The 27,490-nt window shown below is 45.6% G+C and overlaps 1 protein-coding gene across 2 annotated transcripts; it reads left to right on the top strand.

The window, feature by feature from the left end:
• The first annotated feature begins 1,513 nt into the window (after window positions 1–1,513).
• Window positions 1,514–26,065, top strand: Scnn1a (sodium channel epithelial 1 subunit alpha). Of its 2 annotated transcripts, none has more exons than XM_076852573.1 (12): window positions 1,514–1,929; window positions 12,422–12,686; window positions 13,612–13,802; window positions 19,050–19,153; window positions 19,507–19,670; window positions 20,118–20,216; window positions 20,376–20,493; window positions 24,382–24,460; window positions 24,590–24,647; window positions 24,811–24,866; window positions 25,013–25,088; window positions 25,554–26,065. In XM_076852573.1, the coding sequence occupies exons 1-12, from the start codon at window positions 1,514–1,516 to the stop codon at window positions 25,932–25,934; spliced, it is 2,007 nt and encodes a 668-aa protein (XP_076708688.1). In that variant the 3' UTR covers window positions 25,935–26,065. The 2 variants fall into 2 exon arrangements, with proteins under 2 accessions (XP_076708688.1, XP_076708689.1); XM_076852574.1 differs by lacking the exon at window positions 1,514–1,929 and adding an exon at window positions 16,255–16,284 and having other exon boundaries at window positions 12,384–12,686.
• The last annotated feature ends 1,425 nt before the right edge of the window (window positions 26,066–27,490 follow it).

The raw sequence follows: 27,490 nt of genomic DNA, 5'->3' as shown, positions 1-27,490 counted from the left end.
ATGGTGTAAAAAAGAACAGAATGTCCCAGGGCCCCACCCATCCCCCAGCTTCACCTGGGCCCCTCCCTGGCCAGGACAAGGCTGAGCAGGGGGGTGGCAAGTCTGGAGGGAAGAGGATGGAGGAGGAGAGAGAGGCAGCAGGGGCCAGCAGTTGTTCCCACTTTTGTGAAGACTCTTCTTTCTCACTAGAACCTAGGGATGAGGCTGATCCTGTGGGTGACTTTGGAGGTGCTCCCACTAGGGGGGATCCTACCTCCTGGAAGTCTTCTTGAGGCTCCCTCCCTTGCTTGCCTGCTTGGAAGAAAGACTCCCTTTGGCTCTCTCCTCTGTACTTTCCGCCTCTGCCTCTGTGTCCCAAGGCCCCTCCTTCATCCCTCTGTCTCAGCCCTTCACTCAGTCTGTCCTCCTCTTCCTGTCTCCCCTTTCTGCCTTCCCTGTTCTCCTGGTTTCCCCACCCTAGTCTGTCTCATCCTGGTGGCTCATCCTCCTTCCAATTTTGCCCTCCTGGCTTTGTGTCCAGGATTCTTCTACCTGTTCAAGATTTCTGTGCTTATCTACCTACACTTCTCCCCTGCCCAGTCTCCATCAATCCCCAGCCCAGACCCTTCCTCACATCTCCTCCCACCTTCTCAGGTCCCCACACTCCTGTCCCCAGGAGTCCTCCTTCTTTGGAGAGCTCTCAGCCCCAACTCCTCCTCTGCTCCTCCCTCCACCCTGCTCACCTTTAATTGAGATGCTAATGAGGCTTCTGTCCCTTCCATCCCTGGCCAACAGGCAGGCAGGCGGGCTCCCAGGCCAGGCCGCTGCACCTGTCAGGTGAGGGGGAGGAGAGGCTTGGCTGCCAGATTCAACTGGAAAGGAACCAGTCCTAGCCCAGCCACACCTGGGAGTAGGGAGAAGGAGGCAGCTCAGACCTCCTGGAGCCCTGCAGTCCCAGGGCAGAGAGGGAGTCAGGACAGAGCTGGAGGCCAGGGCCAGACACAGGAGGAGAGGGCCCAGGAGGAGAAAGGGAAAGGCTGAGGAGGAAGAGGAAGAGAGGCAGGATCAGAGAGCCTGGCACAGGGAGAGGAGACTGGCAAGGAAGAGGAGAACTGAGAGAGAGAGAAGAGAAGCAGAAGGCAGGCAGAGGGGGTGAGAGGCAGAAGCCAAGCCACAGTCCTGAAGGAAGAGGGCCAGAGGCCGACTGACCAGCAGGCAGAGGCCTCCTGCTGTGGAGAAAGAAAGGAAGGTGTTAGCGTGGAAAGCAAAAGTGGCCTTATCTGGGAAGCAGAGAGGCCACTCCAGGGAAGCCCAGAGCCAGCTCCTTGGCCCGGACTCCAGCAGGTCAGCTGGCTCCTGGAGAGGTGGAGGAGGGCGGGAGGGAGGAGAGGGGGGAAAGTGGACTCAGGGTGTGATGTGGGCATGGCCCAAGCCAGCCTCACTCTGGGCCCAAGTTGTTGATGAGGGAGGGCTCCCAAAGCCCTGAGCTCAGCCTGACCCTGACCATCACCTCCCCAACCCACCTAAGGGCTCAATGAAGGGGGACAAGCTCAAGGAGCAAGACCCTTGCCCTCCCCCACCCATCCAAGGGTTCATGAAGGGGGACAAGCGTGAGGAGCAGGGGCTGGGCCCCGAACCTGAAGTCCCCCAGCAGCCCACAGAGGAGGAGGAGGCTCTGATCGAGTTCCACCGTTCCTACCGAGAGCTCTTCCAGTTCTTTTGCAACAATACCACCATCCACGGTGCCATCCGCCTGGTGTGCTCCAAGCACAACCGCATGAAGACAGCCTTCTGGGCCGTGCTCTGGCTCTGTACGTTTGGCATGATGTACTGGCAGTTTGCCCTGATGTTTGAAGAGTACTTCAGCTACCCTGTCAGCCTCAACATCAACCTCAACTCTGACAAGCTCGTCTTCCCTGCTGTCACGGTCTGCACTCTCAATCCCTACAGGTCAGTCCGTCTTCTGCCACTTGCCTGCACCTGGAAAAGTGGTCAGAGGGCATAGAAGTGCTCATCCGTCAGGCAGAACCCGCAGGCCCAGGGGGAGGAGCTGATGTTCTTGTACCCAGATTGAACCCCTCTGGGCAAGATAGGGAGTCCCCCCTCTCTACTTGGTGGAATGGCATTCCTGCCCAGTGGAGCCAGCCTCACCCACAGAGGAGTGCTGGACCAGCAGGGCACTCCATTCCCATCCCTCTTCTTCCTGAAAGGGGGAATTGAGGAGGTGGACATACTGATAATTTCCAAAAGGGCAGGGTCGAGCTCAGCCCCACTGCTTCCTGGAGCAAGATGACAACCTTCTAGAACAAGGTCTCTGCCACTTCTGCAGAAGGATCTGATGTAGGGCTGGGGTGTAGCTCAGTGGTAGAGTGTGTACTTAACATGTGCAAAGCCCTGGGTTCAATCCCTGGCAATAACCACCACCACCACCACCATAAAAAAGAGTCTAATGGAGATGTGAGGCCAGGTGAGGTGAGGCCAGGCCATGCAGGTGCCCTGGAGGTGGGTGAGGTCAGTCTTTGTGTGGAAGGGGAGCTTGCTGTGGAGAAAGCATTGTGTGTGGGGTGGGTGGAGGTTAGGGCTTAAAGCAAGCCTTACCCAAGGGGTTAGAGAAGCTAGAGAAGAATGGGGTAGGATAGAGAGCCGCCCCTTGTCAACTGTTTCCAAAAGATCCTGCTAAGATATGGAGGCCCCTGCTCAGGTGCCTGACCTTCACAGGCTTGTGTGTACCTTGATATTTTTGGGTTTCATCAGCACTCTTTGCCAATTCTAGTCTGGAAATTAGAGAGGGTGGTAACCATGGAGAAGAGAGGAGGGCAGGGCTGTTTACATATACCTTTTATTTGTATTCACTCAGTCCTGCCACACCTTGAGAACACCTGCGTAAAGCCAGCCACAGTGCTAGGCCCAGAGAAAATGGATTCATTAATAACTCAACAACCTTGATTGGAGGTACTTAGCTCTAGGTAGTGGGGACACAAAGCTAAAATAAGGTGGAGAGGTAGGAATATAAACAAATAACTGCAGTACACTGTGATAAGTATAATGAAAATCATGAGTCAGTCTGCCTTCTAGGAGTGCAAGATCTTTTATGAGTCTTTGTATGCACATGAGCGTATGAGCACACCCACTGGGAATGTGTGTGGTTATGGATGGTTGGGATTGGTTATATGTGGCGGGTGGAGGTCCCTCATATAGTCTGTTGTGTCCTAAGGTGCATTGTGAACTAATAAGGGTTGGGAAGTCCTGTTCTGGAGAGAAAATACTCTCTTCATATAATATCCAGGGCAGGGGCCACTTGCTGAGTAAGCTACTGTATGCAGCAGCCACTGCTAAGTGCTGACAGCCAGCTCATGACATTCTCACAAAATCCTATGGAGGCAGGAACTATTTTCCCTGTTTTGCACAAGAGGAAACTGAGGCAAAGAGAGATAAGTCACCAGTTCACAGGGATAGTGACTGAACTGTGACTCATCTGTTTGCCCGATCCCTAAACTCTGCTCCTTCTTAATACACAGGATGTGGGACATGCAATAAATGAAATCTCCAATCAGATGATGTTTCCCTCTTATTTCTGGGCCCTCTTTGATTCCTTCCCTCAGCCTCATTTTTCCTGTAAGCTTCCTCCCCCTCTCATTCCCTTAGGCCAAAATGGAGGTGGGGAACATAGCAGGAGCAGGAGGACAGGTCTGGGGAAGGCCATGAGCAGGGTAGTAGGCACTCAATAAATATTTGTGGTTTCAAAGATGTTGATGAGATATGGAGAGGGCAGGGGTGAATCTGTTGAGGCCTGAGTATCTTCTAGAGTTCTTCTGGGGGCTGGTTCCAGGACAGGACAGGATAAAACTGCAGGGAATGGAAATCACAGTCCTTAGGGGCTCCCAGGTTGGGAGGTAGGTGGCTACTGCATAACAATCCCTCCTGCTGGACACACTGTGGTAGAGTTAGGAGGGAGAGAACACTTAGGAAGGAAAGGAGGAAGGGAAGGCTCCCAAGCACAGGGCAAGCACACCAAACACCTCCTTTGTGCTTACTCCTGTGCTGAATGCTTTCTAGATACTATCTCATTTAATCTTTAAAAAAAATTCTTAGTTGTAGATAGACACAACACCTTTAAATATATATATATATATATATATATATATATATATATATATATATATATATATATAATTAATTAATTAATTAATTATGTGGCACTGAGGATCAAACCCAGTGCCTTACTGGTGCTAAGCAGGTGCTCTACCACTGAGCCATGACTCCAGGTCTCATTTAATCTTTTTCTTTCTTTTTTGTGTGTGTGGTGCTGGGGATTGAACCCAGGGCCTTGGGCATTCGAGGCAAGCATTCTACTAACTGAACTATATCCCCAGCCCTCCTCATTTAATTAACAAGTGCAGGGAAGTGGGTATTTTTATATATTTAATTTTTCAGATGGGGAAATTGAGGTTTATCAAGTGAAATAACTTGAACAAGTCCACATAATAATAATAAAATGATAACAATAATAGCTATTGCTATGTATATTTATGTGCCAAGCATTTTTCCAAATGAATCAAAACCTAAATTAAGTTGGGCATGGTGGTGCAGGCCTGTAATCCCAGCAGCCCAGGAGGCCGAGGCAGGAGGTTTGGGAGTTCAAAGCTAGCCTCAGCAATTTAGCAAGGCCTTAAGCAACTCAGCAAGACCCTGTCTCTAAATAAAATATAAAAAGGGATGGGAGGTGGGGGTTGTGGCTCAGTGGTAAAGCGCTTGCCTAGCATGCATGAGACACTGGATTCGATTCCTGGCACCACATAAAAATAAAAACAAATAAAGGTATTGTGTCCATCTACAACTAAAAAAAAAAAAAATGGAGATGTGGCTCAGTGTAAGTTTAGCGCCCTTGGGTTCAATCCCTGGTACCAAAAAAAAAAAAAAAATCGGAATTAAATGATATTAAATTATTTAATCTTCACATCTTCTTGGAAGTTGGTACCATTATCCCATTTTATGGATGAGGAAACTGAGACCCAGAAAGTTAAGTAACTTGGCCAAGTCCAGACAGGTAGCAAGTGGTAAAAACTGGGATTCAAAAATCACTACCAAGAACCAGTGCACGCAGATAAGCAATCACAAACCAATTTTGTTTGATATCAAAGCGCTCTCTCCCATTACACTGAAAGTCAAGAGCAGGCAAAGGCTTCTCAGGGTTGGGGCAGTGGTAGGAGCCAGTGGGAAGAGTGATAGTTAGAGGAGGGGTACTTTTCAGGAGTCCTGAGCAGGCAGGGATCCAGGCTGGTGGCTCTGTTGGAGGAGAGAGGTAGGGTGGGTAGACAGGCTAATAATTGCAGCCCCGTGAGTGCTAACCTGCCCGAGTGTGAGTCAGAGCAGCCCGGCAGAGGGAGGAGCTGGGGCAGAGGGAGGAGCTGTGTGGCTCCCCCAGGGAATGAAGGGAAGGTGTCGGAATAGGTTGAGATAGAGGAACTGGAGTGGAGCAGATGGTAGCTGCAGTGTCCACCAGCTGAGGACTGCAGCCACTAGAGGGAGAGTAAAAAGATGGTCCTGCCTATGGGGCTGTGCTGCTTTGTATAATATCCAGGAAAGGGGACAAGGCTGACAGCTGTCCTAAGCAAGGAAGTGCTAAGAATCTGAAGGGAAGGGTCCACACCACTGCTGTCCCATTCTTTCTGGCCCACAGAGGGGTTTTTCACCCAAAGGAAATTTCATATTCATATTCATATCCTTGGAACATAGAGCTAGTCCAGACCTAAGGGAAAACCCACGGTTCTTGAACAATGAATTGTGAAATCTTTTTTTGGAGATGGCAGAGCAGGGGCCCTGGTAAACAAGTATGGGAGAGGAGGTTGGGTATAGTGGCGCATGCTTGTAATTCCAACAGGAGGATTGCAAGTTCAAAGCCAGCCTCAGCAACTTAAAAAGGCCCTAAGCAATTTAAAGAGACTCTGTCACAAAATGAAAAACAAAAAGGGCTGGGGATGTGGCTCAGGGGTTAAAGCCCTCTAGGTTCAATTTCCAATACCAAAAAAAAAAAAAAAAAAAAAAAAAAAGAACGAGAGAGGAAAGGGACAATTTCCCAAAGAGAGCCACTTCAGGGAGGGAGAGTAGGTTTGAGCTAGAGAGTCATCCCTGACCATGGGGGGCCCTACAACTCACCATCTGGAATACCAGGCTTTGCTCTGCAGGCCTGGCAGGGAGACAGCTCAGACTTGGACTCTCTGAGCCTCCCATACTGATCGGGTGCTTCTCCAGGCAGAAACCTTATTCCCTCTGCAGTAGCTACTACTAGAAAATTCTTCCTTAGGTAAAGCTACAGTTTTCCTCCTGGTAACTTCTACCTTTTGGTTCTGCATTTTGAAGTAACATGGCTATTAGTTCAGGTACAGCTGTAACAGTAGCTGCTACTCTGCAGGATGCAGAGTGCACTCTCACATTTTGATCTCATATCACGCTGCTTAGATGAGGAAGCAAGTATCCCCATAGAAGGATGAGAATGTCGAAGATTGATAACCTAGAGGCTTTGCAAAGTCGCCCAGCTGTGGAGTGGAGGAGTCAGAATTGGAATCTGCATCTTTAGTTCCACTTTTGGTCAGACCACAAGGTCATGTGGTAGATAAGTGGCAGATGGTGCTCCTTTGTCTCCTTACCTTTTTTTTTTTTTCCCCCAATAATAGTAATAATAATAGTAGTGATGATAATAAAAACAACAGTAGCAGTTGTATAGTTTTTACTCGGCCAGGTACTCTGTCCAATTCTTTTCCTATACTGACTATTTAATCCTTGTTACAACACTAGAAAGCAGATGTTATTTCTCCCATTTTATGGATGATGAAACAGAGATATAAAGAAGATGAGTAACTTATCCAAAGCTAACCAGCACAGTGTGAGGTTAGAATATGAGCCTGGAAAACGGAGTAGAGCTTAGTTTCTGAAGGCTGTGGGTGGAGCTCACTGCAGCAAGAACTTACCTTTAATATTTCCTTAAATTGAAATGGTTTCTAGATTTCTCACCATCCTGACTGTCTGTCCTCTGAACTGTCCTTGGTTTGTGAAGTATCTTGTTCTTAAAATGTCTTGGCCAGGACTAAGTTTCACATGTGATTTGAGAGCTTAGGACTGACTCTAGAGGGGTGATCTCCATCCTCAAGGAGGCTCAGAGGTGAGGGCTAATTGTGGGGCTCCTGCCTGTGAATGCCTTGTAGTATAAGCTGAAGTTTGTGTGTGTGTGTGTGTGTGTGTGTGTGTGTGTGTCTGTCTGTCTGTCTGTCTAGACTCCATTGAGGTTGTGTTCATGATCCCCTGGGAGACAAGATTGGACGTGCTGAGAGGTGAAGAATGGGGTTGGGGAAGGGGCCAAAGAAAGGAATGTCAAGGTTTCTAAGCAGACCCTGAAGGAAGCAGAGTGGGGCTGGGTCCCCACGTACACACTGGCGAGTCAAGGGGCTTGTGTGTTTCTTGTGCCCAGCTTTGGTGTATTTTTCTCTGTTTCTTTTGGCTATAGGTGTCAACTTCCAGGCTCTGCCTCCTGTTAGAGGAATTCTAATGTCAGGAAGTTAGGGAGGGAGGTCATTCCTGTCTTAAGTGGAAAACAAGGAGGGAAGTGACATAAGGGAGCTCTGTGTGGAGTCCAGCCTCTTCTAGAGGCCTTGTCATGGGTTTGGTGGGGAGGAGGATGGTCAGGGGCTGGAAGACCAGGCAGTGTTAGGGTGTGTGCTCCTCAGCATTCCCTCTGGAAGAGGCTGGAGGGACCAGATATGATGAACAGCATGAAGGGGAAAGCCTGGCATAGGGATAGAGGGTGCCCTATGGGGAAGAGTGATAGCTTGGAGTTGGTGGTGAGTGAGAGGGAGGTAAACGAGGCAGCACAGGGGCCTAGATGGTGTCATGACAATGACTCCAGCCAAGCTGGAGGACCTGGGTTCTTCCTGTATGACTTCGAAAAAGACACTTCACTTTCCTGGACTTTGGACTCCTGTCTGTCTTCCTGATAGTTGATAGTCTTTTTTGCTTTGAATATTTTCTTATTTAACTCTTCAAGAGCTTCATATGAAGCTTTAGTGTTCTGCCCATTTTACACATGAAGAACTGAGATTGGGATTCAGAAAAGTTGGGTTACTTACCCAACATCTCATAGGTAGAAGGTATGCAGCTGGGACAACAGGACTCACTTTCAGTTGACTCTGCCTCTTATGGGGACAGAATGAAGGACAATGTGATAGGTAGAGCTCCATTTGATCCATTTCCTGGCTGTGCTGTCTTGAACAAATCACCATGTCTTAGGGTTTTTTGGGGATGGGTTGGGGGGCATACCCGGGATTGAACTCAGGGACACTCAACCACTGAGCCACATCCCCAGCCCTATTTTGTATTTTATTTAGAGATAGGGTCTCACTGAGTTGCTTAGCACCTCACTTTGCTGAGGCTGGCTTTGAACTCTCAATTCTCCTGCCTAAATCTCCTGAGCTGTTGGGATTATAGGCATGCACCACCATGCTCAGCTTTTTTTTTTTTTAAATTTTAATTTTCTGCAGTGCTGGGTATAAAACCCAGGGCCTTATTCATGCTAGGCAACAGCTCTACCGCTAAGCTACATCCCCAGCCCTGTCTCAGATTGTTCACCACAAAAAGGGAATGTCAATAATGTCAGCTAAGAGTGGTTACTGAGTCACACTGAAGAGTAAATAATGCACATTCTAGTGCCACAATGCATGCTTGGTTCCTAGTGAATGCTCAATAAATGATAGCTATTATTATCATCCTTTTAATTGCCAATATCAAATAAGCATCTCAGAAGGCCAAACACACTCCTTCCACCTGAGTTACATTTTTTCCTATGAGGCTATGAGGGGATAAATGTCCAGCAGCTAGACTTGTAGGGCCAAGTGGAGGAGGATGTGAGGATCTAGATTAGACTGTGGTTGATGTAGCTGCACATTAGGACATGTGGGGGTTCTTTTATTTGTTTGTTTGCTTATTTATTTATCAATGGTACTGGGGATTGAATTTAGAGACACTCTATCACTGAACCACATCCCCAGCCCTTTTTTTTAAATTTTTTTTGAGACAGAATTTCACTAAGTTGTCCAGGTTGGCCTTGTGCTTGCAATCCTCCTGCTTCAGCTTCTTGAGTTGCTGAAATTATAGGGGGCTCTTTTAAACATGGGGGTATAGCTCAGTGGTAGAGCCATTAGTTGGCTTGTTTTTAGACTTCATCTAAATGGAATCATGCAATATGTATTTACTTGTATGTGTGACTGGCTTATTTTGCTTAATGTTTCTAAAATTCATCCCGTGTGTGTGTGTGTGTGTGTGTGTGTGTGTGTGTGTGTGTATCTCAGATCTTTTTAACTGTGGAATGGTTTTGATGAACATTTGGGTTTTTCCAAGTTTTTTGGTTATTGTGAATAAAACTTCTATGAATGTTCATGTGCAGGTTTTTATGTTTTCCTTGCATTTGGGTAATAGCCAGGAGTGGAATTGGTAAAATATCTAGAAGTGAAATTGCTGGGTCATAATGCCATAAGGTCATGTTTAACTCTTTATAAAAAACTGCCAAACAGTCCTTCAAAGAGATTGTACCATTTTATACTCTCACCAGCAGTCTAGGAGAATTCTAGTTGCTTTCCATTCTTACTAACATTTGGAGCTGTTGATGTTTTTAGTTTTAGCTCTCCTACTAGATGTTAAATGGTACCTCTTTTTTTAATATTTATTTTTTAGTTATAGGTGGACACAATATCTTTATTTTATTTTTTTATGTGGTGCTGAGGATCGAACCCAGTGCCTCATGCATGCTAGACGAGCGCTCTACCTTTGAGCCCCAACCCCAGCGCCCCCAACCCCCCCAGTCTAATTTTTTTTTGATATTGGAGATGGAACCCTCATGCATGCAAACACTCTACCACTGAGTTATGTCCCCAGCCCCCTCATTATGGTTTTAATTGCAATTTCCTGAGGACTATGTTGAGTACTTTTTCATGTGTTTAGTGCATCTCTTTTTGCTCATTTTTTAAAAAATGTATTTTTTTTCACAATATATAAATTATTCTATTGTTGATTTGTAAGAGGTCTTTAAATACCAAGATGCTTTTCCTTAGATATCTTTCTTTTTCTTTTCTTTTTTCTTTAAAGGACAGCTTAATTGAAGTACAATTCACATCACCATATCATAATTTATTCACTTAACGTGTATAATTCAATGATTTTTATTATTTTCACAGAATTGTGCAATTATCACCATTGTTAATTTTAGAACATTTTCATCATCCTAAAAGGAAATCCTATTCCCTTTTCCCCATTCCCTTAACCCCCAGCCTTGGTCAACCATTAATGTATTTTCTATCTCTATGGATTTGCCTATTCTGAACATTTCATGTTAACTCAACTATAGTATATGTGGTCTTCTGTGTGTAGCTTCTTTCATTTAGTGTAATAGTTTCACAGTTCATCCATGTTGTAGCATGTATCCATACTTAATTTCTTTTTATTGTTGAATAAAAATATTCCAATGTGTGGATATGTTATTTATTTATACTTTCATCAACTAATGGATATTGGATTATTTCTACTTTTTGATATTATGAGCAAGTAGTACTACTATAAACATTTATGCACAGTTTTATGTGCGGGTCTATGTTATTTTTCTTAGGAGTGGAATTGATAGATTATATGGTAACTCTGTTTAACCTTTTGAGAAATTTACAGATTATTTTCCAAAGTGGTTGTACCATTTTATGTTCTCACCAACAATGTATAATGACCAGAGCCCAGATAGATGATCTAAAAATGAAGATCTATTCATAAATGTGTCTGCCTCAAAAAGTTGTTATAGGAATTATTTGTTTGTTTGTTTGTTTTTTAATTTACAAGAAAATTTTACCTACCTGAAGCTCATGAATATATCTTCCATTTTAATGGTTCTGAATTTTATATTTTGTTATATGATTCATCTTTTATTTTTGTGTATAGGATAAGTAGAAATCATTTTGTCTTTACAGTATCCTGCTGTTTCAGCACAATTAATTAATTTGTTAAAAATTCTTTCCCACTGAATTCACTCAGAGTTTTGGTCAGTTGACCATATTATATGTGAGTTTATTTCTGAGCTTCTTTGTATGTGTGTGTGTGTGTGTGTTTGGGGAGTGGGTACTGGGGATTGAACCCAGGGCACTTTATCACTGAGCCACATCTCTAGCCCTTTTTATTTTTTTGTGTTGAGACAAAGTCTAGCTAAATTGCCTAGGCTAGCCTTGAATTTGCAATCTGCCTTCCTGCCTTGGCCTCCAGAGTCACTGGGATTACTGGTCTGAGACCTCAAGTCCACCCACACTTGTGATTACTGTGGCTTTAGAGTAAATATTAGGTAGTATAAATATTCCTTGCTTTTCTTTTCTGGAGTTGTTTTGGCCATTCTAGGTCCTTTGTATTTACATATAAATCTTAGAACCAGTCTGTTGATTTATTTTAAAATGCTGTAATTTTGCTTGTGATAGTGTTGACTCTAAACATCAATTTGAGAGCTACATTGAGTTTCTGATCCCTAGTCATCTGTATCTTTCCATTTATTTTGGTCTTTGATTTCTTTTTAGCAGGAATTTCAGTACAGTTTCTGTATAGGGATCTTGCACATCTGTTACTTAATCCTGGATGTTATGTTTTTAAACATGGTATTGTTTTTGTAGTTTCATTTTTCAGTGTCTCATTGAGGAATGCAGAAATACAATTAATTTTTCTATATTGGTTTCGTATCATTCAGCTTCATTTATTAGGTCTAGATGTCTGTCTTGCTTTAGTAAATTGTAGTCCCAAAGCCAGCTATGTGGACTTTTAATTGAGGTGTAATTGGTCCAGTATTGAGGAACAATATGAAGATTTATACTGAATAACGTTTAATTTATAAAACTGAGCCTTTGGAGGAAGGGGCAAGAATGGCTGTGGCATCTGGTATTTTTAGAGTTCTTCGGAAAGATTCTAAGAGCGCAGTTGAGAACCTTTGATTTACAAGGTGCCTGGTGGCAGACACACTGGCCCAAAGTCACCCTCCCCTAGGGGACTAGCAACGAGGGCTGGAGGAAGTGTCTGGACCAAGAAAAGGCAGATGAGCTCCTGGTTCCCTTCCAGGCCCGGAGGAGTGGGATAAGCACGCCTCACAGACAGGCGCCTCGCGCCTGTGGCTCTAACAGATGTCCATCAATGTCCCCTTGACCGAGGTTCGCTGTGCCTCCCACTTCCTCCGCAGACACACCTATCTACACTCCCCCCTACGCCCCGCCCCGCTCCCGCGAGAGATCCCTGTTAATAGGGCGATATCCACAAGCTTCACGCGGACGACCCTCACCCGTTGCAGATGTTACAGATGAGGAAACTGAGACAAGCCACCGACAAGCCGGGCCTTCGTGTAGGGCCGCCTCCAGTTCGACCCTTTTCTCGTAACCCTTTTCAGGTATAATGAAATTAAATCGGAGCTGGAGGAGCTGGACCACATCACAGAGCAGACGCTCTTTGACCTGTACAAATACAAGTTCAACACGCGCCTGGCCAGTCCCCGCGGCCGTCGCGATCTCGGGGGCACTCTGCCGCACCCACTGCAGCGCCTGCGGGTCCTGCCCCAGCCCCACAAGGCCCGCAGAGCACGCGGCGCGACCTCCAGCATGCGGGACAACAACCCCCAAGTGGACAGGAAAGACTGGAAGATCGGCTTCCAACTGGTAAGGCAGCTGAAGGGCCCCGCCCGTCCACTCGCCCCACCCTGGCCCCGCCCACGCCGCAGACCCCGCCCCTTTGGACCCGCCTCTACAGATGAACGAAGCAGAATTAGCTCTTCTGATTGCGGGCAAATTAAATAAATGAAACAAAACAGAATGAAATGGAATGGAAAGAAAAGAGAAAAATAAAATGTAAAATAAAAATAAAATTACACCTTTCTGTGAGCCAGTTTGTGCAGTCTCCTCGCTGGGAGCCTATGTTCCAGCGTTTAAGCCACAGGAAGTCAAATCTATTGTGGAAAATGCACTTTTCAAAATCTCCGGTTCTCAATGGTGGTGCTCAATTGGGACCTTCGAAGTCTAATGGAGAACTGGGGCTTTACTAGACTAAGACAGGGAACTAGAGACAGTAAAACGGGAGACTTAAAAGTATTTTTAAAATACAAAATTAGCTGTGGGTGTAGCTGAGTGGTAGAGCACTTGCCTAGCATGCATGAGACACTGGGTTCAATCCCCAGTCCCCCAAATAAATAAATAAATAAAATCAAAGGCAAAATTAGAGGAAATGTCTTCTAGGCCCAGCTCTGTCTGAAAAACAAAACAAAATTCACACCTTTTGTTTCCTCAGTCTTCCCCCCAGTGAAATGGGAGAAGTTCTTGCTCTTCCCCCTGCAGGGAGTATATAAATGAACTGTATATAAATGAACATGATTAGTGTGACTCTTCCCTGCTCACCCATCCTTTAAATCCATTTTCCCCTGGCCCACTCTCCTGGGCTTCTGCTTTTCCCACCCTTTCTGCACTATTGCATTCTTATTCCTCATCCCTGTTCATCAGCCCTCAGAACTCCAGACAACTCATCCTTGACCTCGGCCCTGGCCTGCTGCTGGCCTTTTGGGCCCACTAACATTCTGCTCTCTGTGTCCAGTGCAACCAGAACAAATCTGACTGCTTCTACCAAACATACTCATCAGGGGTGGATGCGGTGAGGGAGTGGTACCGCTTCCATTACATCAACATTCTGTCCAGGCTGCCAGATACCTCACCATCTCTGCAGGAGGAGGCACTGGGCAACTTCATCTTCACCTGCCGCTTCAACCAGGCCTCCTGCAACCAGGCGTGAGTAGGTTCTGCTGGGGTGGGTGTTCTTCTCTGGGCCTCCCTTGGGTCATCCTGAGGCCCATGGGTCCAGAAAATGCTTGATAATTAAATGTGGAAATGCTGACAGTGGGTAAAGGGGAAGAACTGGCCTCAGGTCCATGCCTCTGCCTCACAGGTCACCCGGAGGCCCTGCGAGGTCTGAGTGCAGTGGCCTCATCTGGATTCCCTGGGAAGATTGGGGCTCAAGGTCTGGCTTTGAGAAATCAAGAAGTAGAAGCATGGTTCTCGGTCTTTCTAAGGCCTCTTTCTCACTAGCATTAAAGTTCACACAGATTTGGGAGGTAGTAAGTGTAGTGAAATATGTGGATTGAAAGACTAAAACCCAGTTCCCACTCTGGTTCTGTGACTTCCTGGTTGGGTGACTGAGCATTTCACATCATTCTTCAGAGCCCTTTGTTTGTAAAATGGAAACAAAACAAAATACACAAAATGAAATTCATTCATCCAAAGTGTTTTTTTTTTGTTGTTGTTGTTGTTTTATTTGTTTGTTTTGCTTTGTTTTGTTTTGTTTTTAACTGTCTGGACTATGTGCCAGATACCGTTCTAGGCACTTGAGGCACATTAGAGAAAAAAAAAAAAAAAAGTCCTTGCCCTTTTGGCACTTGTACTCAAGTGAAGATGATGAGGATAACACAGAGTGCACAAGGTAACACTTGTCAAGACACTTTATACACCACTGGATTGATGGATCTCAATATTCTTGTCCTTAAACTGGGTCAGAAGCCGGCATTAGGTGAAGATTCTTCCTACTCAATGCCCCTCAAGCATTCTTTATGTTGGGACCCCTGTCATGATGTCCTTGCAAAGAGATCATGGCCGCTGTAGTCTCTTTGAGAACTGGGAAAGACTGGGAGTGGAGGGGGTTCCATTCTGTTGCCTCTGGCCTCCTCCTACGCCTGCCTTCCCCTCCTGCTTCTGCTCCTTGAGCTTTGGGGGCCATCTCCATGTCACTGCCTGGCGGAGGAAGGGTGCTGAGGCAGCATCTCCATTCTACAAGGGGCCCTTCCCTCCTATGCTGGAGAATGGCAGCAGGGCCAGGTGTCACCTGGTTCTGCCCCTACCATTCACCCCTCACATATACTTTGTTCAGCACACAACTTGGTTCCTGTCTCTAGTCTTAGTGTTTGTTTGAGGACAGGAGTGAGCAGCTGGGAAGTAGGGCAGCTAAGCCCGAGTCAACTGGCACCTGCCACCAAGCCTCTCTAACTGTCACTTTCCCACCTGTAGTTTTCATTTCCATCCTCTCCCTTTGCCTGCCCAATGCTTGTGCCTCCCATCAACAGAAAGTCCATAGTTCATCTTTGTTTTGGCATTTAAGTGACTTCCTCGGTTCAGTTCTTCCCAGTTCTTACCTGGATTATTATAACTACCCCCTAATTTGTTTTTCTGCTTCTAAATCCTCCCTTTATTCTGTGACCAAAGGAAGTGTCTCAGTCTGTTTTCTGTTGCTGTAACAGAATACCACAGCCTGAACAATTATAAAGAAAATAAATTTTATTCTTCTAGTACTAGAGGCTGGGAAGTCTAAGAGCATGGTGCTGGCTCTTGGTGAAAGCCTCTATAGTATTACATGGAGAAAAAAGGCAAGTGAGTTCATGTGAAAAGAAAGCAGGAAGGGCAGACTTGATTTTTAACAATGCACGCCCCACCTCCACAATGATGACCTTGATCCATTCATGAGGATTCTGTCTTCACGACCCAATTACCACTTATTAGGCCAAACTTCCTAACACATTGGGATTAAGTTTCCAACACAAGAACTGGGAGAGTTTGAACCATAGCAGGAACTTTTGCATTTCACTATACTTAACTATTCCAGTTTGTCCTGTTTAAAATCCTTTGGTCTCTTGTGGTCTTCAGAATCATGAATCCTTTATTGTGGCCTTCTTTTTTTAAAAACATAGGTTAGCTGCACATTTTTTTCCCTAAAAAAAAAATTATATATATATATATATATATATATATATATACACACACACACACACACACACACACATATAATATATATATTTCATTTGTCTTGGTATAAAATATATATATATATATATATATATATATATATATATATATATATATTTTTTTTTTTTTTTTTTTTTTTTTTTTTTGTGGTGCTGGGGATTGAACCCAGGGCCTTGTACATGCAAGGCAAGCACTCTACCTACTGAGCTATATCCCCAGCCCCCTAAATATTTTTTTTTGTAGTTGTAGATGGATACAGTACCCTTATTTATTCATCTTTATGGGTTGCTGAGGCTCGAACCCAAGGCCTCACACGTGCTAGGGAAGCGCTCTGCCACTGAGATACAACCTCAACCTTAGTGTAGCCTTCTTATCCCTCTCCTGTCCCATCTACAAAGCCTTCCTTCACATATTATCTTTTCTTTTTCTTTTTTTGCATGTGTGGTTCTAGAGATGGAATTCAGGGCGTCACACATGCTAGGTGAGTGCTAAACTGCTGAGATACATCCATAGCCCTAAATTTTTCTTTAATAGTATTTGAAGATATGGCATATGTGCCATAAATTCTTCCTAGTAACATGTACAACTTAGTGGCTTTTAGAATGTTCAGAGTTGTGCAACGATCACTACTATCTAATTTTAGAACATTGTCCTCACCCCAAAAAGAAACCCGGTGCTTATCAGCAGTTCCCCACTCACTCCCCTCCTCCAAGCCCTGCAAACCACCGATCTGCTTTCTGTTTCTATGAATTGCCTGTTGTTGACATTTCACATAAAGGGAAGCATGCAATATGGAGTCTTCTGTGACCAGTTGGCTTCTTTCACTTAAGCGTAATGTTTTCAAGTTCATTTATGTTGTAGTGGGTATCTGAACCTCATTTCTTTTTATGGGCAAATAATATTACATTTAGAAGGTAGCTTTATCCATTCTTCAGTTGAGAGACATTTGTGTAATTCCCACTTTTTGGCTATCTTACATGAAACTGCTATGAACATTCTTGTACATGTCTTTGTATGGATGCATGTTTTCATTTCTCTTGGTATAAATCTAGGAGTGGAATTGATGTGTCATATTGTAACTCTAGATTTAGTATTTTGAGGAACTGCCGGACTTTGTCAAATGGCTATACTATTTTACGTTCCTAACAGCACTGTAGGAATGCTCCAAATTCTCTATATCCTACATTTGTCTGTCTTTTCATTTAAGCCCTCTTAATGAATCCCTGTAATCTTCATAGTAAACCAATGCAGCTCTTACTAAGTGCTAAGCACTGTTCTAAGTGTAATTTATCACACCTGTGAGGTACATATTTTTAACATCTTGATTTTACAGATAAGGAAACTAAGGTTCAGAGAAGTTAAGTAATTTGTTTGGTATGATGTCTTTTCTTTTCTTCTTTTTTTGTAGTACTGGGAATTGAACCCAGGCCCTCATCAATTTATCCCACTTTTAATACTTTTATTATTTAATTAAATTAATTCTAATTTTTTTTTTTTTTGGTACCAGGGATTGAACCCATAGGTGCTTAACCTCTGAGCCACTCCCCAGTCCTTTATTTTTTTATTTTAAGACAGGGTCTCACTAAGTTGCTTAGGGTCTTGATAAATTGAAGAGGCTGGCCTTGAACTTGCAATCCTCCTGCCTTGGCCTCCTGGGTTACTGGGATCTCAGGTGTGTGCCACCATGCTATCTAATACTTTCTAAAGCTTAGAGATTCAGTTCTGGATTCTGTGCTTCTAACCATCACATTATAAGGCTTCTCACAGGCCATTATATTAATATGCTTAATGTATATTCTTTGTGTTTTTGCAAAATTCATATTTAATTTATGTACACGGCATTATATATCTCATTCAATCCCCTACCTTTAAAAACTAAGCTTTGTGGGTTTAAGATTCATCCACATTGCTGATTCCATCTGCTGCGTGCTGTCCATGATGTACATCTGCAGCATCGTGTCTGTCTCCTCTCCCAGCAGGCAGGCCCCTTTAGGACTGGCCACTTCTGTAGCCTCTTCTTCAGTCACTCTTTGCATCCAACCCATCTCTGGAAATACTGACTTCCTAGCACATCCTAAAATATATTCTGGTATTTCACACCTCTGTGCCTTTGGCTTTTAAGGTCAATGGAATATTCCAGATCATCTTCTTCTAATCTCTTCATTTTGTAGATAAGGAGAATGAGTTAAAAAAAAATGACTTGTTCAGGGCCATACAGGCAAAACTCCACTCCTTACCTCTGACTAGACTTCTCTTTGCTTCTCTTCATTTCTCCTCTGCCTCTCACAGGTCAAAGCCTAATCTTCCTCTTCGCCTGCTCCCATCACCAGCTCTAAGATGGAATGGTAGTAGAATATAGATTTCCTCTGTCCTCAGGTGGGCTCTTGCTGCAATCCAACACAGCCTCCTTGATTGGAAACCTGTTATTGGCTGTCAGATCATATTGTTACTACAACAGCATTGCCTCTGATTGCTTTCTCTGGATTCCCAAATCTATTGTAGATTAGTTTTGGATCTATCAGTCTGAGACATGCTGGTACAGGAGGCCTTGGAAAAACACTTGGCCTCATTTTACCCCTGGGCTCTGAACTTCCTCTTCTTAGCACCATGCTCCTCATGTCTCACTCTTACCTTTAACCCTGTTCCCCTCCACATCTCTATTTCATTCTCCACATTCCTATTTCATTCATTCACCCAGCAACTATTTGTTAACTATCTCCTATATGCCAGGAACACCAAGATGATATAGAGATGAATGAGATGTGGCTTCTAACTTCAAGGAGCTCATGATTGCGAAATGGGGAACTAAGAAGTAGATACGTGAGAAGTTAGGGGTACTGTAAGAGTCTTCACAAGGCACAGCTGTAATGCAGGAGAAGTCACAAGGCAGCGTATAAGTCAAGACAAGTGAGGTCAGATGGCTTGGTGGGAGAAATCTGAGCTAACAGGTAGTTGTCCTGGGCCTAATCCCAGGGCCATCATCACTGTCTATGTGACCTTGGGCAGCTGCTTGACCTCTCTGAGACTGAGCTTCCTCTTATATGATGTGAGAATGAGGCTCCCCAGGGAGACAGAGGGGGAGCATGGGAAAAGCTCCCACCATCGAGCATACTAGGTGATTTGGAAACCGACAGCTCTGAAAGGCTTAACTCCTATAGGTGTTTAAAAGAATGATTCTTCTCTGCCTCTTCCTGTTCTCCTGCTTCCTATACATACCCCTCTAACCCTACTCTCTCTTCTGCTAAGGAATTACTCTCACTTCCACCACCCAATGTATGGGAATTGCTATACTTTCAACAACAAGAACAATTCCAACCTCTGGATGTCTTCCATGCCAGGAATCAACAATGGTGAGAAACTCCCAGGACCTAGATGCCCCATCTCTGCCCCAGCCCTTCTCACCTTGGGCCCACATCCTAGAGATGCCATGTACCTTCTGGGTCTCTATCCTGGAAGGGATCTTCTCTTCTCTTTCTCCCCCAAGGCATTGTATAGTCCATTCCAGGCATGAGAGGAATCCTGTCCCAGTCCTTTCCTGCCTGCCCCCAGAATTCAGCCCCAGGGTTGCCAAATCCATTTCCTGGTCTAATTGGATGTGCTCTCCTTAGAGATTAGTGACTAGGCAAGGTAGGAGGGTGGGTTTCCATCCCCCGACTCTTCTCTAAGACCTATCCCACAACTCTGTTCCTGCTGCATCCCCCAGGTCTGTCCCTGACACTGCGCACAGAGCAGAAAGACTTCATCCCCCTGCTGTCCACGGTGACTGGGGCCAGGGTAATGGTGCATGGGCAGGATGAGCCGGCTTTTATGGATGATGGTGGCTTTAACCTGCGGCCTGGTGTGGAGACCTCCATCAGCATGAGGAAGGCAAGAATGCTAACTGGTAGCTTGGGAAGAGAGTCCCAGATTGGAGAGAGGCCGGCAGGACAGGGGAGGTGGACAGGACAGCCAGGGACTATGGAAGATCATATAGGGTGGGCCTTGAGCATGGGGTCATCTTCAGGTGTAGGAATCAGCGGGGAAGGGAATGGCTGAGAGGGCATGGGCAGTGGATCCTGGGGAGTGGAGCTTGGATGAGAAGTGCTGAAAGGGGGTTCAGGGGATGCTTGGGATCTCAGGGGATGCTCTGGGCCCAGTGCCCTTGAATCAGGTCGTAGAGGGATGGGACCTGGGGACTGCGGAGCATGTCGAGATTGGGAGGCAGATAGGAGGAGCTGGCAAGATGTGCCATATGACCTGAAACTGAGGAAAGACAGAACCCTGGCACAAGCCTGGGCCACTTGCTCTGACCTCTTGATGTGCCTGGGTTCCTAGGAAGCCCTGGATAGGCTTGGAGGCAACTATGGTGACTGCACTGAGAATGGCAGTGATGTCCCTGTCAAGAACCTTTACCCTTCTAAGTACTCGCAGCAGGTAAGGCCCAGACTCCTTCTGTGGCAAGCTGTTTCCTAGGCCTGCCCCGGTGGTCAGTCAGAGCTGTGGGGTGGTGAGAGAGGGGGACTTTGGGATGAAGGTTGCGGGAAGAGGGATGGAGGTCCAGTGCGATTCCTTCTCATTCCATCTCTCCTCTAGGTGTGCATCCACTCCTGTTTCCAGGAGAGCATGATCAAGGAGTGTGGCTGCGCCTACATCTTCTACCCAAAGCCTAAGGATGTGGAGTACTGCGACTACAGGAAGCACAGCGCCTGGGGTGAGAGCCTGGGGGCCCCTGGGCTGCCTCACCCCCTACCCCAGGGCTTCCCCGAGCTTTCTCCTCCAGTGCCTTCTGTCTGAGGCATGACTCTGGCTCCCACCACCCTGAGGAGTTCTCCCTCTCCCTCTCTCAGCCCTTACTCTCTGCCTCTGTTTTCCTCCCATTCTCTGTGTATTTCCTTTATTTCTTTTTTTCAACATGATTTATTCTATTTTATTTATTTTTTATTTATATATGACAGCAGAATGCATTACAATTCTTATTACACATATACACCACACTTTTTCATATCTCTGGTTGTATACAAAGTATATTCAAACCAATTCATGTCTCCCTACCTGTACTTTAGATAATGATGATCATCACATTCAACCACCATTAATTACCCCATGCCCCCTCCCTTCCCCTCCAACCCATCTATTTCCTTTATTTCTGTTCCTCCCTGTTGGCTCTCTGTCTCTGCTTTTGTGTATTTGTTAAGGAATTGCCCCCATTTGAAAATAACCTGAAGCAGAAGGAAGAAAGAGCTCATGTCCCTCAACCCCTTCCCTGCTCTCCTGCTGCGGCTCCATCTCGTACCTGTGGAGCATGGCATTCACAGGGTGCTGAGCAGGACTGGCTCCAGGGGACAACTCGGGCCCAGGAAGAAAATGTTAGAAGTCATATGTGTCTGTCTCATTTCTTCACATTTTCCATTATATATACATTTTAGAATGTACATACTATATCCATCCAGTAGTTCAGCTATGTAATTTGTAAATCAAAAACATATCTTGGATTTGCTTATTTTATATATATTTTAACCTGGAAGAGGGCACAATCAAACAAATTTGGAGACTCCTGGCCTTTCCTCCTTATCCTGGTTTAGGAGTTGACAAATTCTTCTCCTCTCCATTACTGCTGAACTGTTCAGCAGGGAAACTGTGTGTTAGGAAGATGAGAAAGACAATCCCAGCAAGAAACCATGGTAACTGGGTGCTGTGGCGCACACCTGTTATCCCAACGACTTGGGAGGCTGAGGCAGGAGGATTGCAAGTTGAAGGCCAGCCTCAGCAACTTAGTGAGACCTGTCTCAAAGTAAAAAACAAAAATGGCTGGAGATGTAGCTCAGTAATAAAGCACCCCTGGGTTCAATCCCCAGAATATTAAAAAAAAAAAAAAAAGAATATGCACACACCCCAAAGATGCTCTGAGGGGTCATGTTTCTGTGTTCCTGCTACACAGGCTTTCATCTGGCACAGCTATCCTTTCCACCCTCCTCTTCCTCCCAGGGCTTTATGGGCAAGGAGGTAGGCTGAGGGACATGGTAACAGGCACAACAGGCACAGAGGCCATGCCAGGAGCTGATCATCTCACCCAGAATTTAGAGTCCAGCCCTGCCTCCATTCTGTCAGTAGTGATTTTTCAGCCCTCTTCTCTTTTCTCCCCACCTTCTCCCTCCGCACCTTTCCTTTTTTTCCAATATTAGGGATTGAACCCAGGGGTGCTCTACCGCTGACCTAAATTTCCAGCCATTTTAAAATTTTTTGCGACAGGGCCTCACTAAGTTGCTTAGGCTGGCTTCGAATTTGTGATCCCCCTGCCTCAGCCCCCCACGTAACTGAGATGACTGGCATGTGCCAACATGCCTGGCTTCTGCCTCTTTTCTTGCCTGTGTCTTCTCTATCATTCTCTTCCCGTGACAGTTCCTTCCAGGTGTGGCTGGGACCTTGGGAAGATGGGAGCACATCATAACCTGAGGGGAACTCAGAGGCCATCTGATGTCACCTCTGTTTTCAGATAGGCAAACGAAGGCTCAGAGGGAAGGCATGATGCCTCCCAGGATATAAAAAGCAGTGGGAGCAATTTAGAAAAAATAATTTTTTCTAAATTGCTGTGATTTTGAGGATCTTTGAGCAAAAAATAACAATATTCATTGCTGAGAAGTTGTGAGGACGAGGGAGAGGAACTAAGGCTAAAAACAGTTTGATGTGTTTCCTAAGACTTAGTCCCCAGAGAAAAAGGCCCAGTTGCTTCTCATTCTTCCTAATGTAAGATTCCAGCTCTGGTGATTTGGGTCAGAGATGAAGGATTTTGAATTAAGTGACTAAAAGTAGCAATGATGACAAAATAAACTTACTTAGAACTTGGCAAATACTGGTAGAGGAATCCATAGTCCTTTTCTCCTCTTTCTGCTCCTCTTTCTTCTTGTTTTCCTCTTCCTCCTGCTCTTCTTGTGGTAATTTCTTTATTGAGATAATTCATATCTCATACAATTCACTCAATTAAAGTATATGGTTTTCGTCAGGCACGGTGGCACATGCCTGTAATCCAGCGGCAAGGGAGGCCGAGATGGGAGGATCTCAAGTTCAAAGCCAGCCTAGCAACTCAGTGTCTCTAAATAAAATATGAAATATGGCTGGGCATGTGGATCGGTGGTTGAGTCCCCCTGAGTGTAATCCCTGGTACCCCTCCCCCCAAAACATAATAAAGTTTATGGTTTTGCAGTGGGACAGCCTATAATCCTAGTAACTCAGGAGGCTGAGACAGGAGGATTGTGAATTCAAAGTCAGCCCCAGCAACTTAGTGAGGCCCTAAGCAATTTAGCAAGACCCTGTCTCTAAATAAAATATTAAAAAGGGCTGGGGATGTGGCTCAGTGGTTAAGTGCCCCTGGGTTCAATCCTTGGCACCAAAATAAATAAATAAAGTATATGTTTTTATTTTAGTACAAGTTTTAGGTTTTTGGTATAGTCTCAGGGTTGTGTAACATCACCACTATCAATTTTATAATCTTTTCATCACTCCCAAAAGAAACTTTTTATACTAGGTAGCAGTCCTCAATTTCTTACCCTTCATTGTCAGTCTCTGGACAACACTAATCTTTTTGTCTCTATACCTTTGCCTGCTTTGGACACTTCATATAGATGGAAACTTATAACAAACAACACATGGTCTTTGTGAGTGACTTTTTTCACTTAATCATAACATTTTCAAGGTCTGTCTATGTTGTAGCACATATCAGCACTTCCATTCTTTTTAATGACTGATATTCCATAGTGTGGATATACTACATTTTGTTAATTTTCTTATCTGTTGATGGAAATCTAGGTTATTTTTACTTTTTGGTTTTATGAATAGTGTTGCTATGACATCTGTGTACAATGTGTGTGGATGTGCATTTTCAATTCTCTTAGGTATATACCTAGGAGATTGCTTAGATTCTGTGGTAACTGTTTAATCTTTTGGGGAAGCTATCACTCTTTTCCAAGATGGCTGCACAATTTTATATTCCCAGAAGAAGTAAATGAGGTTTCCAGTTTCTCTACATCCTTACCAGTACTTGTCCTTATCTTTTCCTTTTTTATTTTATTTTTTTTAAATAGTAACCATCCTAATGGCTATAGAGTAATATCTTTTTATGGCTTCACACCATTATTCTTAAACAGTTGTTCCTATTTTTCTTTGTGACTTTTAGATTTCTGTCCATATTGAACACACCTTTATATTTTGCCCCAACTTAGTTTGTTCATACATTTTTTTTTTTTTTTTTTTAGTACTAGGAATTGAATTCAGGGGCACTCACCCACTGAGCCACATCCTCAGCCCTATTCTGTATTTTATTTAGACACAGGGTCTTGCTGAGTTGCTTAGCGCCTTGCTTTTGCTGAGGCTGGCTTTGCATTTGTAATCCTCCTGCCTCAGCTTCCCGAGCCACTGGGAGTACAGGCATGTGGCACTATACCCAGCTCATAAACATTTATTGTTGCTGCTACTCATAGGCATCATTGTAATGTTGCAAAAAAACTCTTGTAAATTGGCTGCCCAGTTCTGAGGGGAGAACTCTTGGGTGTGGTGGAGAAGGTCAAGGTGCCCTCAGGAAACAGGCACTTTGCTGTACCCATAGGCTACTGCTACTATAAGCTCCTGGGAGCCTTCTCTACAGACAGCCTGGGCTGTTTCACCAAGTGTCGGAAGCCATGCAGGTGAGTGTCCCCTGCCCTCAGGCACAGGTTGGGCAGCAGGCTGCTTGACTGGGTAGGATACAAGGTAACCAGCTAGCTTTGGAGTGGGAGAGCCCTACTCCATCACTAAGCACCTTTCTCCATCTTCAGTGTGACCAATTACAAGCTGTCTGCTGGTTACTCACAATGGCCCTCAGTGAAATCCCAGGTAAAGTGGGGAAGGGAGAGATTGGGGACTTGCACACATGCCTGTGTCCATGCAAGGGTAACTCTGTGACCTTCTCTGGGTGTTGGTGGGCTTGACCTGATCCCATTCCTCTGCACCTGAGGAATACAGGGATGAATTCCATGACACTTCTGTTCTTTCCCAGGACTGGATTTTCCAGATGCTGTCCCTACAGAACAATTACCCCATCAACAACAGAAGGTGAGTCCTGCCCTGGTCTTAGCTATAGGATAGGAATCCCTGGGAGGGAAACCAGATCTGGGAAGAGAAATTGATTCAGTTGTTTAGAAGAGGGTTCAAGAACTTAATCCTCTAATATTTCTTCCCACCTCTCTCCCACTCCAAAGAAGTGGAGTTGCTAAACTCAACATCTTCTTCAAGGAGCTGAACTACAAGACCAATTCTGAATCTCCCTCTGTCACGGTATGGCCTGCCTCACAGACCCTGTAATTCTCTTGGGGGGGGGGTCTTGGCAGGGTGGTTTTCCTTCTGTGGGGGCCAGAAGAGTTTCAGCCTTGAATGTAGGGGACCAAGGAAAATGGGTGTGGGGTCGAGGGTGAGGTTGAGAGGGTTGGAAGGAGGGGAGCTAGAGTTGGGGTTTGAGGTTTGAGCTGGTGGAAGGTACATGTATGTCAGATGATGGGGAGAAGGCCCTTGAGACACACCCCAGTCGCCACTGGCCTCATTACCAGTTTTCCTGGGTGATACCAGTCAGGAGCTGTGTTCCTAAAGGGGAAGAGCAGCAGCAGGGGGGCATGGAAGGTCTGAGGGGATAGTTGGGGTCCTCAGGCAGGAAGGGGATTGTGAATTCAAAGTAAGTGAGGAGGGGGCTCCTCTGTCTGAGCCCACCCTCTGCCCCATGGTCAGTGTACCTCTCTCCCCTCACAGATGGTTACCCTCCTGTCCAACCTGGGCAGCCAGTGGAGCCTGTGGTTTGGCTCCTCAGTGCTGTCTGTGGTGGAGATGGCCGAGCTCATCTTTGACCTCCTGGTCATCACATTCCTCATGCTGCTGCGGAGGTTCCGAAGCCGATACTGGTCTCCAGGACGAGGGGCCAGGAGTGCAAGGGAGGTGGCCTCCACTCCACCTTCCTCCCTTCCCTCCCGCTTCTGTCCTCACCCTACATCCCCATCCTTGCCTCAACCAGGCCCTACTCCCTCCTCGGCCTTGACAGCCCCTCCACCTGCTTATGCCACCCTAGGTCCCTGTCCATCTCCCTTGAGCTCAGCAGGGGCCAGCTCCTCTGCCTGTGCCCTGGGAGAGCTCTGATAGGGAACTTAGCCTAGAGTGTTTCTCCCACCAAGGCCTACGCTCCCCTGTGGGAGGGGCCCAGCCTTGGCAAGGTTAAAAGATGTTTGGGGCTTCCTCTCAAAGCTTCTCACTGCCTTTGGTGTGGGGGAGGGAAGCAGGAGGGGTAAGGGGTCCAGGAAATTGCCCAGAGAACAGCGGCCAATGAAGCCACCCAGAACTACTTTGGTCCTGCCCTGCAACCTCGGTCCTGCCTTTGAACACTCTGATTTCCACACAAGTGCAAACAAGTCTCCTTTTCCCTTGGATCAGCCAAGCTAAACTTGGAGTTTTGCCAAGGAACTTTCCTAGGAAACGTCCAACAACCAGAACAAAACACAAACAAGGATATACAAAGGCATATCTAGGTTTCCTACCCATAGTGACCAAAGCCAGCCCAGGCTGGCCTGGCCACACTGCCATCCAGTGATACAGATGTCTGCTCCTTTTCTTGAACTTGGGTGGGAAACCCCACCCGAAAGCCCCCTTTGTTAGCTCTTGGGCAATTCCCCTTCACTGACTTCAGGGCAGGAGCTTGAGCAGACCAGTGTAGAAAGGTTTGGTCATTCCCAGTCATTCCCAAGACACTTCTAGTCTCATACTCCACACCCCTGCGGAGATGCCCCAGTGCCTCTGCCCTGTGTCCTTCATTCCCCTGCACAACTGCTCAAGCCATTTCCTCAGCCTGGACACTTGCCTCACCATCTGGAGGACTATGCATCCTTTAGAACCCTTTCAAATACCATTACTTCCTTGAAGGCTTCTGCTCCATCTTGTCTTCCCCAGAATTGATCACCCACTCTCCTTTGGACTCCCATGGCCCACTATAACATCTTCTGGACTGCTGATGTTGCATTAAACTTTTGTGTTCATCTGTGTCTGCCTCCCCGACTAGACTGTGAGCTCCTTGTGGTCATTTCTATATTCTCCAGGTCTAGCCCAGTGTCCCACTTGGAGCAAGTAGGCAGGTTCTCAATAAATGTTTGTTGCATAAAGCAATGTCTGCTGAGTTGAATGGGGCCCCAAGAAGAGGGTAGGGAGTGGACACAAGTCGCGAAGTCAATGCCCACTCTTCTGGGAGGTCCTGGGGCAAAGAGGGCCAGAGAGACTCCCATGCCCTCTGGCTCACCATGGAAGAGATCATTCTTCAGGTGCCTTATAGGAGAGAAACTATCTTATGAGTTCATTCACAGGTGTGGCAAAGGATTGCTATGTGCCCATCACCATATTAAGGTGGAGGGGAAAAACTTGGTGTTCTGCAGTGATTGGTAAGACTCTGCTCTCTGCAAGGTCTGAACCTCCCTTTCCTTTCCAACTGTAGTCACCATCATCATTAACTCTCTGCTCCATTTGCTGAGTACCACTCACCACCCAGCCACAGTGTAACCCTCATCTGACCTCCTGCCCATCAACTGCCTAAGCAGTGGAGAAGGATGAGATGCAGGCCAGTTTCTTCTGAAACCTCAGAGCTCTATTTAGCCTTACTCACATTTCATCATAGAGAAGAGAAGAGAAAATCATTCTCGTTTCAATGAAGG

Source organism: Callospermophilus lateralis, chromosome 4, assembly GCF_048772815.1.
Source record: "Callospermophilus lateralis isolate mCalLat2 chromosome 4, mCalLat2.hap1, whole genome shotgun sequence".
Taxonomy (NCBI): Eukaryota; Metazoa; Chordata; class Mammalia; order Rodentia; family Sciuridae; genus Callospermophilus; species Callospermophilus lateralis.
Note: the sequence above shows the minus strand (reverse complement) of the source record. Positions and strands in the feature narration are given on the sequence as shown.